A 16,778-nucleotide genomic window follows, 5' to 3' on the forward strand; every position below is an offset into this window, starting at 1 on the left:
ATATCTAGTGTATAAGTTGACCCTACTATATCACGTTATAAACATCTTACACAGGAACCTATATGTTCCCATTAACCCACTTAAATGAAATCATATTCATTCATTCATATCGGTAACTCTACTCATCACTCTTTGTTTACTGTTTTGCATCTCCATTCATTCATAACTCTACTTAACTGACTAACACGAGGGGTCATTGTTTTAAGCTGGTTGGAGGAAAGTATAGAGGGGATGTCAGAGGCGGGTTCTTTACACAGAGAGTTGTGAGAGTATGGAATGCGTTGCCAGCAGCAGTTGTGGAGGCAGGGTCATTGGGGACATTTAAGAGACTCCTGGACATGCATATGGTCACAGAAATTTGAGGGTGCATACACGAGGATCAGTGGTCGGCACAACATCGTGGGCTGAAGGGCCTGTTCTGTGTTGTACTGTTCTATGTTCTACTTACCGCACTTGGTTTACTACAGCACGTTTTGATTCATCATTCAGACTGGTATTATGTCTATTGGTACTTATCACACTTTGTTCACCAAACATCCAAATGTTATTATCTTTAAAAAGTCAATCATGTTATTTGTGCCACTGTATCTGAATAAACATGAGATGATATATTAGCTACATACTGGGTGGGTATATCTTTATATCTTTAATTCTTTGACAAATTTTTAACATACAAGAGTAAATGGGAGGGAACAGAAAAATTTGGTGGGAAAATTCAAGACACTTACACATTCGGAATTTAATAAATGTTCCATTTTAAGTGTGCCATTATACCAGGCCATGACAATGTTGAACAGTATGATTTTGCAGGATTCAATGAATCTTTGACATGTTAAATTTTCGTACCGTTCTCTTGCTTTTATCTGGTAATTACCTTTACCGTAATTCATTGTGTTTTACTTCTTTACCCGGAATTTTAAAGTTATGCAATCAATCAAATCAACTTGTGCTAATAATATAGTACTTCAAACTGGAGCATGAATTTCAGCCCCTCAAAACTTGTGCCCGTATATTAGTCGACCCTATAAATTGAACTTTTAAAAATAGTCTTAAAAATTCAACCTATACATGAGTATATACAGTATGCATGTGTAGACAGGACATGTGTAAGTGAGCCTTCCTGCAGAAAATAGTCTGACAACAATCTATTGTAGCAGATAAATATGACAAATGGGCACATATACTGGAGGATACAGGTACCCAGTAAGGAGTCATTATTTTCAGAAGATGGAGTTATTATAGTATTAAAAATTGCAGATTTTGCTAAGCAAGCAATCAAGCGTGAAAAGATTCAATCAACCTCTTCAAGGATGTTATGAAACACCAGTAAGGTTTAACTTTATTGCAGAAACTCAGTCATGACTTATACCGACTTTCTGGCCCACAGTGGAGAAACTACCACTGCATCATAAAGACCTTGCAAAAAAAAGTAAGTATATGCTAACAGTAAATATCTAAAGTAAAGGGCATTCTACCCTTATCCAAAACAATTATATGTTGAAAATAACACTTGGATGATCAATAGTTAGAAATAACTAACAACTAAAATGTGCTGAATAGTTAGGCAGTTCTTATAATCAAAGATGTGTAAATGCAAAGGAAAATGGAATATCACCACAAATGCAATCTGCGCTTTATTTATCGATCCTTTGCATTGTGTACAAGCTGTTTTAACATGGTGCTCTTTTGTCCAAGTAATTACCATATCACATCTTCTGTGCTTTCAGAGAGGCATTTGGCGAGATGGTTATCGACTTCCAACACAGTGAATCTGAAAAAAAAAACATTCTCTACTCAGTGCAACTCAGGAAAATTAACTCCAATTCTTGAACTGTGTGCAATATGAGGGATACAAGTTAAACGAAGTAAATAGCTAAGTATGGAACTCTTCTTTGTCTCAGCACTGCCCCGAAAGGAAAATGCAAGTTCAGGACTTTTATTTAAGTTTGTATAACAAATTAGAGGTTGGTTTAACTTTATTGCAGAAACTCAGTCACGAAACAGAAATAACATTGGTACTCTATTTTCAGGAGGGGGAACCAATTCCTAGCGTGCTTCAGGAATTTTACCAAATCACAATCAAATTTATTTCCATAAAGTATGCATCACTATTCCATAATTATCAGGCAGCAATTATTTATCATTTTGACTCCAGACAAACTGAAAGCTGTTATAATTTACATGGAGGAACTAGTTGTTCAACGAATGTCTGGCACTTGCAACAGTGTCCCCAGCTAGTCAGCAACTTTGAGAGATCAGGGGGAAAAAAACACAATAAAGTTTGACTATCTGAAAGGCAAAGTGAAAGTTATAATTTTTTAACCAGCAAGTTCAGACATGTAATAACACATCTCTGTGGCAGCTGGGTTAAAAAGTTCTATATCAATCAAGCTGTTCATCTAATGTTCTCTGTAGTTGGAGATATTGTAGCAATATCAATCTCGATTGTTTGTACAATGAAAAAGCTTAAGGACGATTGATTAGGACAATGTAGCAGTGAAACCTTTTAGTCCCAATAAAATTGAAATCATCGTCCAGGAGGCAGTCTCTCTTAGTTATTAATTTCAGCTGCAACCATGATGTAAAAAGAATTGAAGCTGCATCAGTGAAATGAAGTACTTTTTTTAGAAAGTACTTAAAAACAAAAAAAAGTTAGCCTGCTTTGGTCGTAAGGTGGTCAAAAACAATTTGATTTTCTTCTCAGATAGCTGTGGATGTATATTTTATGATTATGCAGTGGCCCTTGCTGGATAGGATGCAAATATATGGTTTTCAGCTTAGCCCTGGTGTCAACTGATAACAGGCCAGCTAATATGTAATGTGGTTGATTAAGCTAGGAGTTTCTGTGAAACCGTACCCTTGCAAAGAAATAACTCCTCCAGAAAAACAATGGTGAAAAGCTTAAAAATACTTGTCAGTCTTTATACATGTAGACTATATAAACAGAATGTTGTCGGAGCATAGGAACAGGAGGAGGCCATTCAGCCCCTCAAGCCTGTTCCATCTTCAATGAGATCACGGCTGATCTCTGGCCTAACTCCATATACCTGCTTTTGGCCCATATCCCTTAATACCTTTGCTTAACAAAAAAAATTACCTATCTCACATTTAAAATTACTGATCCTGCATCCATTGCCATTTAGAGTCATAGAGTCAGAGTCATACAGCATGGAAAAAGACCCGTGAGTCAAACTTGTCCATGCCGACCAAGTTTCTCAAACTAAATTAGCCCCACCTGCTTGCATTTGGCCCAGATCCATCCAAAGCTTTCCTATTCCTATACCTATCCAAAGGTCATTTAAATGTTGTAACAGTACCTGCATCTATCATTTCCTCTGGCAGTTTACTCCACACAAACCAATCTCTGTGGAGAAAGTTGTCCTGCTGGACGCTTTTAAATCTTTCTCCTCTCAATCTTAAAAATATGCCCCCTAGTTTGAACAACCCACCCTAGGGAAAAGACCTTTGCTATTCACCTTATACATGCCCCTTGTGATTTTATAAACCTCTATAAAGGTCACCATTCAACCTCCTTCGCTCCAGTGAAAATAATCCCAGCCTACATAGCCCATCCTACTAGACAGTTCCAAACATCTACTGCCCTTTGTGTGTAGAATTGCTTTCTAACATCTCTTCAAAATGATTTGCCACTAATTTGCACCCTAGTTCTAGAATCACCAACCAGTGGAAATATTTATCATTATCTTTTCCTATTAATATCTTGAAAACTTCAATCAGATCACCCCTTAACCATCTAAATTCTAGAGAAAACAGACCTAATTTGTGTATTCTCTCCTCATAACATAACCTTTGAAGTCAAATATTATTCTTGTTGCATTCTCTCTAACACTTATATTCTTCCAAAGGTATGGTGTCCAATCTATTCACAGGACTCCAAATGGGGTATAATTAGGGTTTCTAAAACTGGAGCATAACTTCTGCAGGAGAAAGTGAGGACTGCAGATGCTGGAGATCAGGGCTGAAAATGTGTTGCTGGAAAAGCGCAGCAGGTCCGGCAGCATCCAGGGAACAGGAGAATCGAACAGGAGAATCGGGCATAAGCCCTTAAGGGCTTATGCCCGAAACGTCGATTCTCCTGTTCCCTGGATGCTGCCTGACCTGCTGCGTTTTTCCAGCAACACATTTTCAGCCCATAACTTCTGCATCCTTGTACTGCAGTCCTCTAGAATAAAAAGGCCAGCATTCTATTAGCTTTCTTGATTATTTTCTGTGACATTTTAAAGATTGTGCATCTGAACCTCCAAGTCTCTTTGGACACCCATTATACTTAATTTCATACCATCTAGGAAGTATGCTGATCTATCCCTTCTCAGTCCAAAATAAGTAAACTCACACTTGCTTATGTTGAACTCCATATGCCACATTTTTGTCCATTCACTTAAAGTATCAATATCCCTCTGTAATTTTATATTATCATTTACACTGTCCATAATGCTGTCTAACTTTATGCCATCAGCAAATTTGGATAAATTCAATGCCACTATCCAAGTCTTTTAATAATGTCACATTCAATTCCACAGAAAAGAAAGCCATTCAGCTCTAATGCCAATTGGAACTCTGCTCTAATTTCATAGGACTTTCAATGTTATTTTTTCTCTCCAGGTCTTCTTGACTGATTGATTAGCTTTATTAACTGCTTCAGTTAACAGAAGCCTATATTCTAAGATCACTGAAAATCTCCTTGTAATTCCTCCCCTCTTATGCTCATGCCCAAACCAATAGCCAGTGGAATTTGTTTTTGCTACTTATCTTCTCAAATTATTTGTACATTTTGAATCTATATTATGCCTGCTTCAGTGATTGCAGAACTAGATTTTTTTTGAAGGCTGCAATCATAACCACATCCCTTCATCTGACTCCAACCTAATAAGTTTACAATGCACTATTTGCATAACTAATATCTTTCTATAAAGAGGTCAGTGTGGCAGTCCTGTGTATGTGTACACACTAAACGTCTGTTTGCACACACAACAACTTGATGGAAATATGGTATACCTAAACATGCCACAACTGTTCGCTTTTACAGCTATATCCTATTTACAGTTAGTAATCATACCTTGGAGACACAGCAATGTATTTTTTTTTCTTTCTGGCTTAATACTGGTGAAGGGAAGCATCTGGTAGAAAACTCAATCCTGATAAATGTTTAGTGACCTTAAATGAACTTTCTGCCAATTTACTGTGAGAAGGTGCTGCATCCAGCTCAGAGAACAACAGTTTCTGTGCATTGGAAAGTCATGTAAAAGTGTGGTAATAATCAAAAGTTGAAAAATGCATCATAAAAATGTACACTTATCATTACTGATCAGAAGTTTGATAAAGATTATGCCTCATCTAATTATTGGAAAGATCTACAAAATTGTTCCCATCCAGTGCTAAGTTAGCATCCTCAGAGTCATACAATTGCATGGCCACTTAGTGTCTCACTTTAAACATCCATCCATCAGGTATGAACCCAGACAGGGAATTCCCACAAGTTGCTCAACCATGGGAGATGCAACACACACCCAATTCTATTGTTGTTTGATTACATTCAAGTCGAGATTTCTAGTCTGCAAACATGTGGAAACTCAGGCTGATGTCAAGCTCCTCATTTATAGAGACACAAAATCAAAGCTGTGAAGTTACTGGTGTTAAGATTTAAACTGATTAAATTACAGATTACATAGTTCTCTCTGTGATTCAAAGACTAATGGAAAACAAATCAGTAGAAAAGCTATGTTTGAAGACTTCTAACTCAAGTTGTGTTTCTATCTGTATAACTCTGTGTTTCTTTTGTTTCTGTTCAGTAATAAAAGTACCCATTGGCACTACTAGAAAATGAGGGAGTATTTTCAGAATCCTGGAGAATATTTTCTCTCCAAACTGCTATCAGATTGACTGTTAATCCATCTAGCTGCCATTTGTGGAATCTTGCCGCATACAAATTGGCTGCTACTTTTAACTACAAAACAGTCATTGTATTTGAAAGTAATTTACTGAATGTGAAGTACATGAAAATATTTCTGACAAGCAAGACAATAGGTTTCCAGTACCACATTCATTTTGCTGACATTGTGGAAAAATGAATAATGTTAACTTTAAAATGCTGAACGGGAAGCAGAGGATCAAAAGAGACAAAAGAAAGAACATAAAACTATACTGAAAAAAACATGACGCAAAATGTTGAAGAGAACAGACTAGAAAAGGAATATATGCAGTAAATATTACACATACTGCGTTAGATGTAGTATCACAAGGAAACAATTACTATTTACTTATAATTCTCAACAGTAATATTGGAGAGAGAAGAATACATTTGTGGTGTGAGCCAGAAAAAAGGAATGGGGTCTTTTTTTAGTGCAACTTTGCCTTTTTTCATGATTGGCAGCACACTCTGGTAGCAACTAAGTATTGCTATGAAGTGGGTAATGATAACCTCTACGGATTACAGGGCTGCAATTCACTCATAGGGAGGGCATCAGATGACAACATTACACCACTGAAATTTTTGAGATTTAAAGAAAGAGATATGTATACATTACAAAATGAAAGATAGGAAAAATAATAGAGAAAACAAGAGTTAGAGAAATTGATCTATTCTTTTATCAGAAACCTTATGTTCCAACAATTTTAACATCTTCAGTACTTATAACTGTCTGTTACAAGACAGTATAATGTCACTTCTTAAAGGCAAGTCAGATTAAGCACATAATGTATTTCTGCTTCTACTGAGAAAAATACCCACAGTAAATAAATATTCATGTACAGAATAACAACCCAAAGAACTCCACAAATGGTGTTTCAAATAAGCGATCAGAGGAGTTGAACACCCCATGTCCATTCCTTGTTTTTTGCTAAATGTAGGGTTCCCAGCAGAGCCAAGGAGAGAAATCATGGACACTGATCTTTCTTGGGTTTCCAGGCCCCTTTATCCACCCCTGCTTTCAATCCTCAACAACTTCTATTAAGTACCTTCACAATATTCTTTAGAGTCTATAAAATAGAACAGTACAGCACAAAGGTCATTCAGCCCATTGACACTGCACCGACCCCTTTCCCTTTTCTCCAATTTTTTAACACTAACTTGATATCAGCCACACAAACGGGGAGGGAGTGCATTACAAATCTTAACCATTCGTTTCTGAGAACAGCTATTATTTATTCTGTTTAAAAACTTCATAATTTTATACATCTCCATCAAATCCCCTCGGGCATATTGACTCTAGGAAGAATAACCTTAACTTCTCCATAAACTCTCATCCCTGGAGCCTTCTTTGTAGATTTCCTCTGAATCTCTGCACACTCAACAAAATGTTGATGTATTTGTACTCAATGCTTGCCTTGTGTGTACAGCCATAACTTTACAAGACACCACAGCATTTAAATTGGCACATGACAACAGGCATAAGTCAGCAACAACAGTTTCTTCTCCCAAAATAACTAGCAGATATTTTTATACAGAAAATACCATCACCTTAAAAACACCTTCTGCAGATTAGTAAAGTCATACCATTTCCTGCTGGAACATTCCAAGCAATTAACATAGATCTCACCTTAAATTCAAATGTAAATTGATATACTGTTCAATGTAAAAGCATTTACTAGATATTCCTCATGCAGTTGCTACTGAAAATTTGTAGCCTTCAGTTAGATTTCACATTCATTTATAAGGAATTGATTACTTTGGTGATTTCAAGATTTGCTGACTCCCAGTTGGTTCATTATTTTTTTCATACATTTAAAATTAGTCTCTATCATGTGCAGGATCCTTTTCCCCTCCATCTTGTAGACGTATTCTATCTCCATTGGATCTTCCAATCCCATTTGCAACCTCCTTCTCAACCCCCTTCGCTCCCTTGCACACTCCTCCTTTCCCAAGACTCCCAACCCTACAATGCAGCCATTTCCTTTTCAACCATGTTTTCCCCTTGCAGCCTGCTCCTTCCTCCTCATACTGCTTACAACTTCCTTCTCCCTGCCATCCCCATCACTGACAACAGGCAGCATTCCCACGACTCAATGGATTATAATCTCTGGACCTGGCTCCTGGCAAGGTCAAAACAATGACTGCAGATGCTAGAAACCAGATTCTGGATTAGTGGTGCTGGAAGAGCATAGCAGTTCAGGCAGCAGCCAAAGAGCTTCGAAATCGACGTTTCGGGCAAAAGCCCTTCATCAGGAACCCGAGGCCTGGGGCTGGCAATCTGCCCATGACCCAGCTCCCTGTGGCAATGCTAGCAGCCAGCCCAGGTCCCTATGGCAATGCTTGTAGCCAACCGAGCTCCCTGTGGCAATGCTAGCAGCCATCCCAAGTCCCAGTGGCAATGCTAGCAGCCAGCCCAGGTCCCTATGGCAATGCTAGCAGCCAACTCAGGTCCCTGTGGCAATGCTTGCAGCCAGCCCAGCTCCCTGTGGCAATGCTAGCAGCCAGCCCAGCTCCCAGTGGCAAATCCAGAAGCCTGGTTCTGATGGACAGTAACTCAATCAACTTATTCATTGTAGCCTTCCTAGTTGCTCCTTCGTCATAGGTTGGTTTTCGTCCATGTTTGGTGCTGATACGTTTATAAGCAGTCAGTGATTACAGGAGCAAGAGAAAGACAGAAGTTTGATTGGAGGAGCAGCTCCTCATCAATTGTCTCTCTCTCTCTCTCTCTCTCTCTCTGTCTGTCTCAGGTATAGAGATAACTTTGCTCTGTTCTAACTGGTTGCTAGGGAAGGAGTGAGGATGTTGCCTCACTCTCTGTAGACATAGTCCCCAGTGTTTTGCACTGTGTTGCCCCTTCTTCTGGGCGCTGGTTCTTAGCAGGGTAGTGATTCTGTATTTACATTTCTGAGTTCAAAAAGGTCAAGTTTGCTAAAGTTCCTACTTTTACAGCTGTCTGATGATACTTGTTTGGAACTCCATGCAAATCACAGAGATGTACAGCACGGAAACAGACCCTTCAGTCCAACTCATCCATGCTGACCAGATATCCTAATCTAGTCTCCATTTTGATTTTCTCCTGCACTGTAAAATATTCCAATTTATTCAATGTCTTTGTTCACATACAAAGGGTGGACTTGGTGTACTATGTGGCTATCAAAACTCAGACGGAGCAAGTGTGAAAACATCTTCAGGAGTGGAAGAACAAGCAGCCAGGGAAATGTTTGTATTGTTGGGAACAACTGTGGAAATCTTGGTTATTTACTTAGTGTCATTTCAATCAACAAGGCAAATAGAATGCTGTACTAACATTAAATCACTAAATCTAAAATTCTATCAAAGCATAAATGCTCCCAGAACAAGAAACCAATCAACCTGGCTGGGTTTTTGCTGAAAAATTGTGAAACACTTCAAAAATGAATCACACTACCTTGGTCTTCCAGCCCCTTTGCTTCAAAAATGTAATTAATTTTTTTTTATATTTTACAACTGTACTTATACATTTAACATAGCTTACCCAATTCTTATAAAGGCCTATTATTTATTATTGCAGAGCTTCTGATAGACAATGATCTCCTTCATTCTAAATGAATGAGTTCAGCCAGAATTTCTTCTTTTATTTTCAAGAGCATTAAAGCTAGAAACAAAACTTTATATTCATTTTGACAACTTTGCTACAATTGATGATTGCAATAATTTCCTCCAATAGTACTAAACCACAATGAACTGCAGGGACATGGGGCTACATTTCAAATTTATTACAATAAAAGTCGTTTATTTATATGGTAGAGCTACATGGTTTTACAAGCTATGTATTTCTGTCTTTGTACCATTTGTTTCCATATTTCATAATTATTCTGGTTGAGGAATAATATTGCTCTAATGTAAAGAATAGGAAACAGCTGAGAAACATTGCTCATGATAAATGGGCAAGAGAGTGAACAATATAAGCTATGACCTCACTGCTGGGATTTGGCCTCTCTTGTAAATGGTAATGTCCCTGCTTAACATTGTGAAACTGCAGCTATATGAAGATGGCCACCTAACTTCTGAATTTACAGTACAGAAGGTCATTCTGCCCATATGCCTGTGGCAGATATTTGAGACAGTACTCCAATTCACCCTACTTAACTGCTCTTTCCCAATAGTCCTGTAATTTATTTTCTGCTGTAAGAACCTCCATCTCATCAGATAATTAAAAATCCCTTCATATCTCCAACATGTCGTGTTTTGCAGTCCTAAGAAATCCAGAATCCTTCTGAACACCAATATTTAACATTTTCTCTCCATGAAAAAAAATTCTGTTTCTCTGCTACCTACAAAAGTAAATAGTCTCTCAGCTTTCCCTATATTACATCATCTACCATCTTCTTACCTATTGATGTGACCTACCTGAATACCTTTGCAGACTTTGTCCTTTTAATAAAAACCCTTCTGTCAAGCAACTGAAGAAGCCTCTTAATGAAGCTGTTATGCCAGCAAGACCCTGAATCATGGCCAGGCAGGAAGGCCCTCCAGCCATGGATTAACCGTAACAAGAATTGGGAAGGCAGCATGGTCACTCTCTGCCAGCAATCTTGCCTTGAGGGAGGGCATTAAGTTCCACCTATCCATTTCGCAAAGAGTGCACTAAATCATTAGCTAATTTGTCTGATGGCATATATTGTTTTTGCCTGACTGCGGGCAAATTCAATGATAATGCTTTTCAATCAGCATTAAAGTAATCTGAATCCTTCAAAAACCTATTTTCAAGAAAATAAACCATCACTTTCTATGTTCAGGGAGGAAAGAGAGCCACATAAGAATACAACTGACCAGAAACTTCCATTGTGTTTAATGCAAGATATATAATTGTGCTTTATTAATATTCATATTTATTCACAAATAGTTTTCCTCATATAATTTCAGGCAAATTATCCCTTTAGAGGAGACAGTATTTAAATTGGGTGAAATGTGTGCAAACAGCCGATGGAGAAAGGTGTAGACAGAAACAGACAACAAGGCTTTTTAATCTCAATAAACTCAGGGATTTATAGAGAGAACAAATCTCAGCCCAAATGTGACAGTCCACAAACTAACTGGCGCACTCTAAGTCTAGACAGTTTCCTTTGAGCATTTACATGTCCTTTAGTAGATGGCTTGTGAACAGTCCTGTGTAAGCTAAATATTGTGATTGGAATGACTCTACTGTTAAACTTTGTGGTACAGGCATCAGTTAACTGCATTAAGTGACAGACATAACAACTGAATCTTACCAGCCATTCAGAGATTGGTAGGAACAGGGTGAGAGAGGATGTCCTGCCACTGTAGAATAATGTCAATAGCAGAAACAACAACATGCCAAATGAGTGCTACCTTCCCAACTATCCCAGCATTTTACTGCTATCAGAGCAAGACCCTTCCATGTGGAGAGACCAACAAATTAAACAACGTCTAGTAGCAGGTTCTGGGGGCAAGAACCCCCAGCTCAATACCACAACGTTCCTCACTCCTACCAATGGAATGAGAGGATACATTTTTCCACAAGTCAGGCTAATCAAACTCTCACCAGTTAAATACAGCATGCCTCATAAGCTCAGATGTTTATTACATCAGCATTTGCCTGCCAACTATCTATCCTAACAACTTTGGCCCATCAAATCCAGCTTGGTTAAAAAGTACCCCAAAACGCCCAAGTGCAAAATTGTCTCCCCAGCCAAGAAAGTATGCAAGTGGCAAAACAATCTGGTTGTAAGTCCTGCCTCAGTTCTTTGGAACTTTGACCCAGGAGTTTTACAAGTTGTTGGGCCCTGTAATCTTCACTCCACCATGGTCCATCACATTCTCTACGTCTGTTGAGAGCTAATTAATACCCAACACCCACCTCCTTATAGATCTACACACCCTCAATGTCATCTCCTTAGCCACAAATCAAGTTATCTATAATTGGCAGACCTAAGGATTTGTGTGCATACAAGAAAAACATCATTGGACAATCTATTAAAACTCATTCCTACACATTTTGTAGTAAAAAAATTCTAAGTCATAAGTTTCTACATGACTAAAACTGACTAATCTCTCAAAAGTCAACAAACTTTTATTTTGATCTCATTTACATCTACCCTTTAATAGCCTACTTAAACTGAATTCAGTACCCCTACTGAGATAATTGTAAAGTTTGAAATTCAGCCAATGACTTGCAATGATAGCCCTAACAGAAATGTCAAAAATCTGTACTGAAGCTACCCCTCCAGATGCTATTTTTTAAACCTATGCCTGTCAATTAAAGCATTCCAAGAGAGCTCTTTTTAAAACTCTCATTGAGTGCTGCAATTTGCTTTAAATTTAAAGATAGGGCCATTTTAATCACCCTTCCAGAGGATCATGTTTTATTCCATCAATCAGTGACTTTCACACTGTCATTAACAGGCCTTTTTGAACTCAGCACTAAATTAATATTATCTAAATGAGTTCAAGTTGCCTTTTTTCCAGTGTCCCTTCCTCTACTGCCACAACTTGGCTCAATTGAAAATTGGGGTTAGGAAGACTAGACTCTTCAGCATCCAGATCCCACCCACCATTTTTAAGGTCAAGGTGTCAGAATGATTATGTGGAAATTCATTCTTGGGACATGTAATTTTGATTCTGACAATAAGTAAAACATATTTAGAAACAAAGAACAGTTTGGTACTTTGTTTTTGTTTATTCTTGCAACATTGCATCATTGGCAAAGCCAGCATTTATTTATTACCTGTTCCCAGTTGGCTCGAGCCTCAAAGTGTAGTTTAGACTCAGTTATATTGGTGCAGTACTGAAACCCCATAACAGGGCAGCTAATCCAAAATCAACCATTTTACACAATTGTCAAAAAATACAATTACCCCCATTTGAAATGAGCCTCTAAAATGTATTCAACGTTTTTTGCCTCATGGTACCATTATACCAATGTCAAGTTCAAAATTGTTTCCACCATTCCCTTCATCAAATACAATAAAAACATTAATGGTGCATACAGGGTATAATCTTCCACACATCACAAAAATATGCACTTTTAATCCTTTAAGGTAGAGGAGAGTGACATTTGTGGATCTTCAAACCAAAATCTAAATCTTGAATCCTAAACGTCTTCACAGGTTCAAAACAGTTTTAAGCTTCTGAAGTAAAATCTACACAGTTTTGCCTGGAGATTCAGGAGTCCCATGAATGCATTACACCCTCAGGACAAGATAACAGCAAACTGCCCATCTGTCATGGTTGTGGGTATGTTTTCCAAGCTGGGAAGTTGATTTGCAGACGTTTCGTCCCCTGTCTAGGTGACATCTTTAGTGCTTTGGAGTCTTCTGTGAAGGCACTGCTATACTGTGTCTTCTGCAATTTATTTGGTTCCATTTCTGCTGCTTCCAGTTGTCGGTTCAGATCGTTCGTTGTAGTTACCACTATATTGGGTCCAGGTCAATGTGCTTGTTGATAGTCTGTGAATGGATGCTATGCTTCTAGGAATTCCCTGGCTGTGCTCTGATTAGCTTGTCCTATGATCATTGTGTTATCCCAATCGAATTTGTGGTCCCTGTCATCTGTGTATATGGCTACTAGGGACAGCTGGTCATGGCGTATAGTGGCTAGTTGATGCTTGTGGGTTTAGATTGTTAGATCACACACAAGAGAAGTTGCATTAGGACCTTGTTCAGAAGGACTACAACACACTGCAACACTCCTGACTTATGAAGGGAAGAAGAATAACACCCCGACATTGTATTCACCAAGAACGGATATCCCCGGAACTTTATCCAGACGCCTAACAGACAAACAACATGACAAGGACATGCCATGATCTAACTCATGAGCCATGCTATCTTACATAAAAAAAACTGTCAGTACTGACAGCCAGACTTCTCCGACCACTGGGATTCATGACAGCCCATAAACTGACAGCCATGCTCAGACAACAACTTACCAGGACAAAAGTCCCTAAACCTATCATGTGCAAGACTAACATAATTTACAAGAGTCCATGCAAAGACTGCACAAAACACTATATAGGGCAAACAGGCAGACAACTAACAATCCACATTCACAAATACCAACAAGCCACTAAACACAACGACCAGCTGTCCCTAGTAGCCATACACACAGATGACAGGGACCACAAATTCGACAGGGCCAACACAACAATCATAGGACAAGTTAAACAGAGAACAGCCAGAGAATTCCTAGAAGCATGGCACTCATCTACAGATTCTATCAACAAGTACATTGACCCGGACCCAATATGCCTGCTGTTACGACGAACAACCAGAAGCAGCAGAAATGGAACCAAATAAATTCCAGAAGACAAAGTACACCACCGCTTCACAAGAAGTAGAAAAGGTTGAATAGGTTTTTGAGTTGAATGATCAGCAATGGCCATATTGAATGGCAGAGCAGTCTCAAAGGGTTGCATGGCCTAACTTTTCTCCTGTATTCTATGTTTCTCCAGGGAAAACACAGACAAAAGGTAGCCACTGTGTCCACTGTGTCTGTGCCAGCTCCTGAAAACACTATCCCATTAACCTCAGTCCCCTGCACAATTTCCCTTTTCATCTATATATCCAATCTCCTTTTGAAATTGAATCCACATCCATCGTTTCTTCAGTTAATGCATTCCAGACTGTAAGAAATCACTGTTGAAAAGTTTGGTGCTGGAAAAACACAGCAGGCCAGGCAGCATCCTTATGCTTATGCCCGAAACATCGATTCTCCTGCTCCTCGGAGGCTGCCTGGCCTGCTGTGTTTTTCCAGCACCACACTTTTCAACTCTGGTCTCCAGCATCTGCAGTCCTTACTTTCTCCTGTAAGAAATCACTGCATAAAAGACATCTCCCAAGGAGTTTCTGCAAGTTTTTGTCTCGCCGTCACACCTTCTGAATCCCAGACTGCCTGCTCTGATGCATTTTGAGAGGAACACAAATGCAAAGTAGCCATTAAAAAGGACATAATTTGATTGATGTACCACTCTCAACTTCTAGTTCATTCCCATCTCTCCTCAAAACTCCTTAAGCACAAAATAATAGTTCATCTTTACAAAATAATTTCAATAGTTTTCTACTTGTTAACATGGCTACTGAAGTGATATCTGACAGTTACACTCATATGACTGTGGCCACCAGCTAATTCACTTATTTCGTTGAGGTAAGTTTGACAAACTGTACAAAACCAAAAATAAATATTTGTGGAATAAACTTTCATCTAGTCCCATTTCCCTATCACCACTCTGCTCACTTACCTACCCTTGTTCCAAATTCAGCAATGCCACACATTTTAGAATATTCTAAAAAGCTTTTAAATCCATCCCTCATCTGCTGACCCTACAACTCTGTCCCAATATCTCCTACGGTGGCACTAAAATGTGTCTTCAGACCTCTGACTACATTAAATCCAATATAATAAATGCAAGCCGTTGTTGAAGAAAACTGGGACAAAATAATTCACCAAAGTCCTGAATCAGCTGTACATGGATGTTAATTTGAAAACTTCCACTGGACCTCGTTATCTCATTACTGCCATTCACTATTGGGGTCAGGCAACGTTCCCTTCCTGATGTCATGTAATTACGAATATTTCAATGTTTTGCAACCACATTAAAATAATTTAAGTGTTCTGAACTAAAACTTCAATCTTTGTCTTGAAATTAATTGATCCCCAATGACAGAGCTTGTCATAACTAATCATTTCCCAGTTTCTGCTCTTCCGATTCTATCAATCTTTAAAGCAAAGAAATTTGAATATAAGGTGCTGGAAAAGCAGAGCAGGTCGGGCAGCATCAGAGGAGCAGGAGAATCAAATTTTCGGGCATAAGCCCTTCATCAGGAATCTAACTAAAGCGATGAAGAAAAGATCCACTCTCGCCATCCTGCTGATTGCTCAAAGACTACCGTCCCTCAGCTTCCTCATGCAGACTTCAATCAGCTGAGACTGACAGGGTCTAATCTAGATATACTTGTTTATCCTATCAATTTTCTATTTTGTCTATAGCTAAAACAAGAATTTTTTTCAAACTTAAAACATCCTCAACCAGTCTTGAAAACACATTTTCCTTTTACTACTTAAATTGATTTCTCCTGTTTACTTTTTCATACACAAAATTCAAAGTTACAACTAGAATTTGTGCTAAGAAATCCACAGCATTGTGAAATAAGGGAACTTGAATTCTTTTGGAGTGTTCTTAGTGGGACCTTAAAGAGAACAACGGAAAGATAAGATTTCCAAACTTTAAACTGATGGGCAAAAAGTTAAAATATATGAAGACAAAGTCCCCAAAAAGACCTTTCAAATGAAATTAATTTCAGTTGTTCTCTTAAATTTTTTTAGTGCTAATTCCTACTTAAATCCTGCTCATGTTATCACTAAGTAAAGATATCAATAAAGTATTAATGTACCCTTGTAAAGACTATATTTTTTATTTTTCTGTATTTTGGACTGTTTTAAAAGCCAAGGACTGTGGACAGAATTACCGCAGTTGTTAAAAGCAAATTATCGAAACTCATTGCAAATTACATTTACACTGCTACATTGTTCAACCAATGTGGGAGCCTCCATGCAAATGGACTTGCACCATGTTATGTGTATACAGTAATATTCAGCCAGCAGTACATAGCCAACTGGTTTAGGAAGTAGTGACCACTCGTTGATGACAAAACCCATCAGCCTACCAACAACTATGTGATTGGCTCCAGGTAGCTAAACAGCTTGTAGGTGTCAATGAGACTGACAGAAGCCTTTGAACATCTGGAAGGGGAGCTTGTGTCTCTCTACAGTAGAAATTGCCTGAAGAAAGCCAATTACTTTCTCCCACCAATTGCTATTAGTGCTACTTTCAGCAAACAAATTGGAAACT

The 16,778-nt window shown here is 38.4% G+C and overlaps 1 protein-coding gene across 2 annotated transcripts in view; it reads right to left on the reverse strand.

Moving 5' to 3' along the window:
• Positions 1–1,621: 1,621 nt before the first annotated feature.
• Positions 1,622–16,778, reverse strand: part of LOC122540380 (uncharacterized) — a 30,630-nt gene continuing 15,473 nt past the window's right edge. For both annotated transcript variants that reach the window (XM_043676024.2, XM_043676023.2), the window contains exon 4: positions 1,622–1,771. In XM_043676024.2, the coding sequence (XP_043531959.2) occupies positions 1,699–1,771 (73 nt within the window). In that variant the 3' untranslated portion in view covers positions 1,622–1,698. The remainder of the gene's footprint in view (positions 1,772–16,778) is intronic.

This window comes from Chiloscyllium plagiosum, unplaced genomic scaffold (assembly GCF_037043375.1).
Source record: "Chiloscyllium plagiosum isolate Xiang-an unplaced genomic scaffold, Cpla_swu_hap1 HiC_scaffold_37, whole genome shotgun sequence".
In the NCBI taxonomy this organism is placed as follows: Eukaryota; Metazoa; Chordata; class Chondrichthyes; order Orectolobiformes; family Hemiscylliidae; genus Chiloscyllium; species Chiloscyllium plagiosum.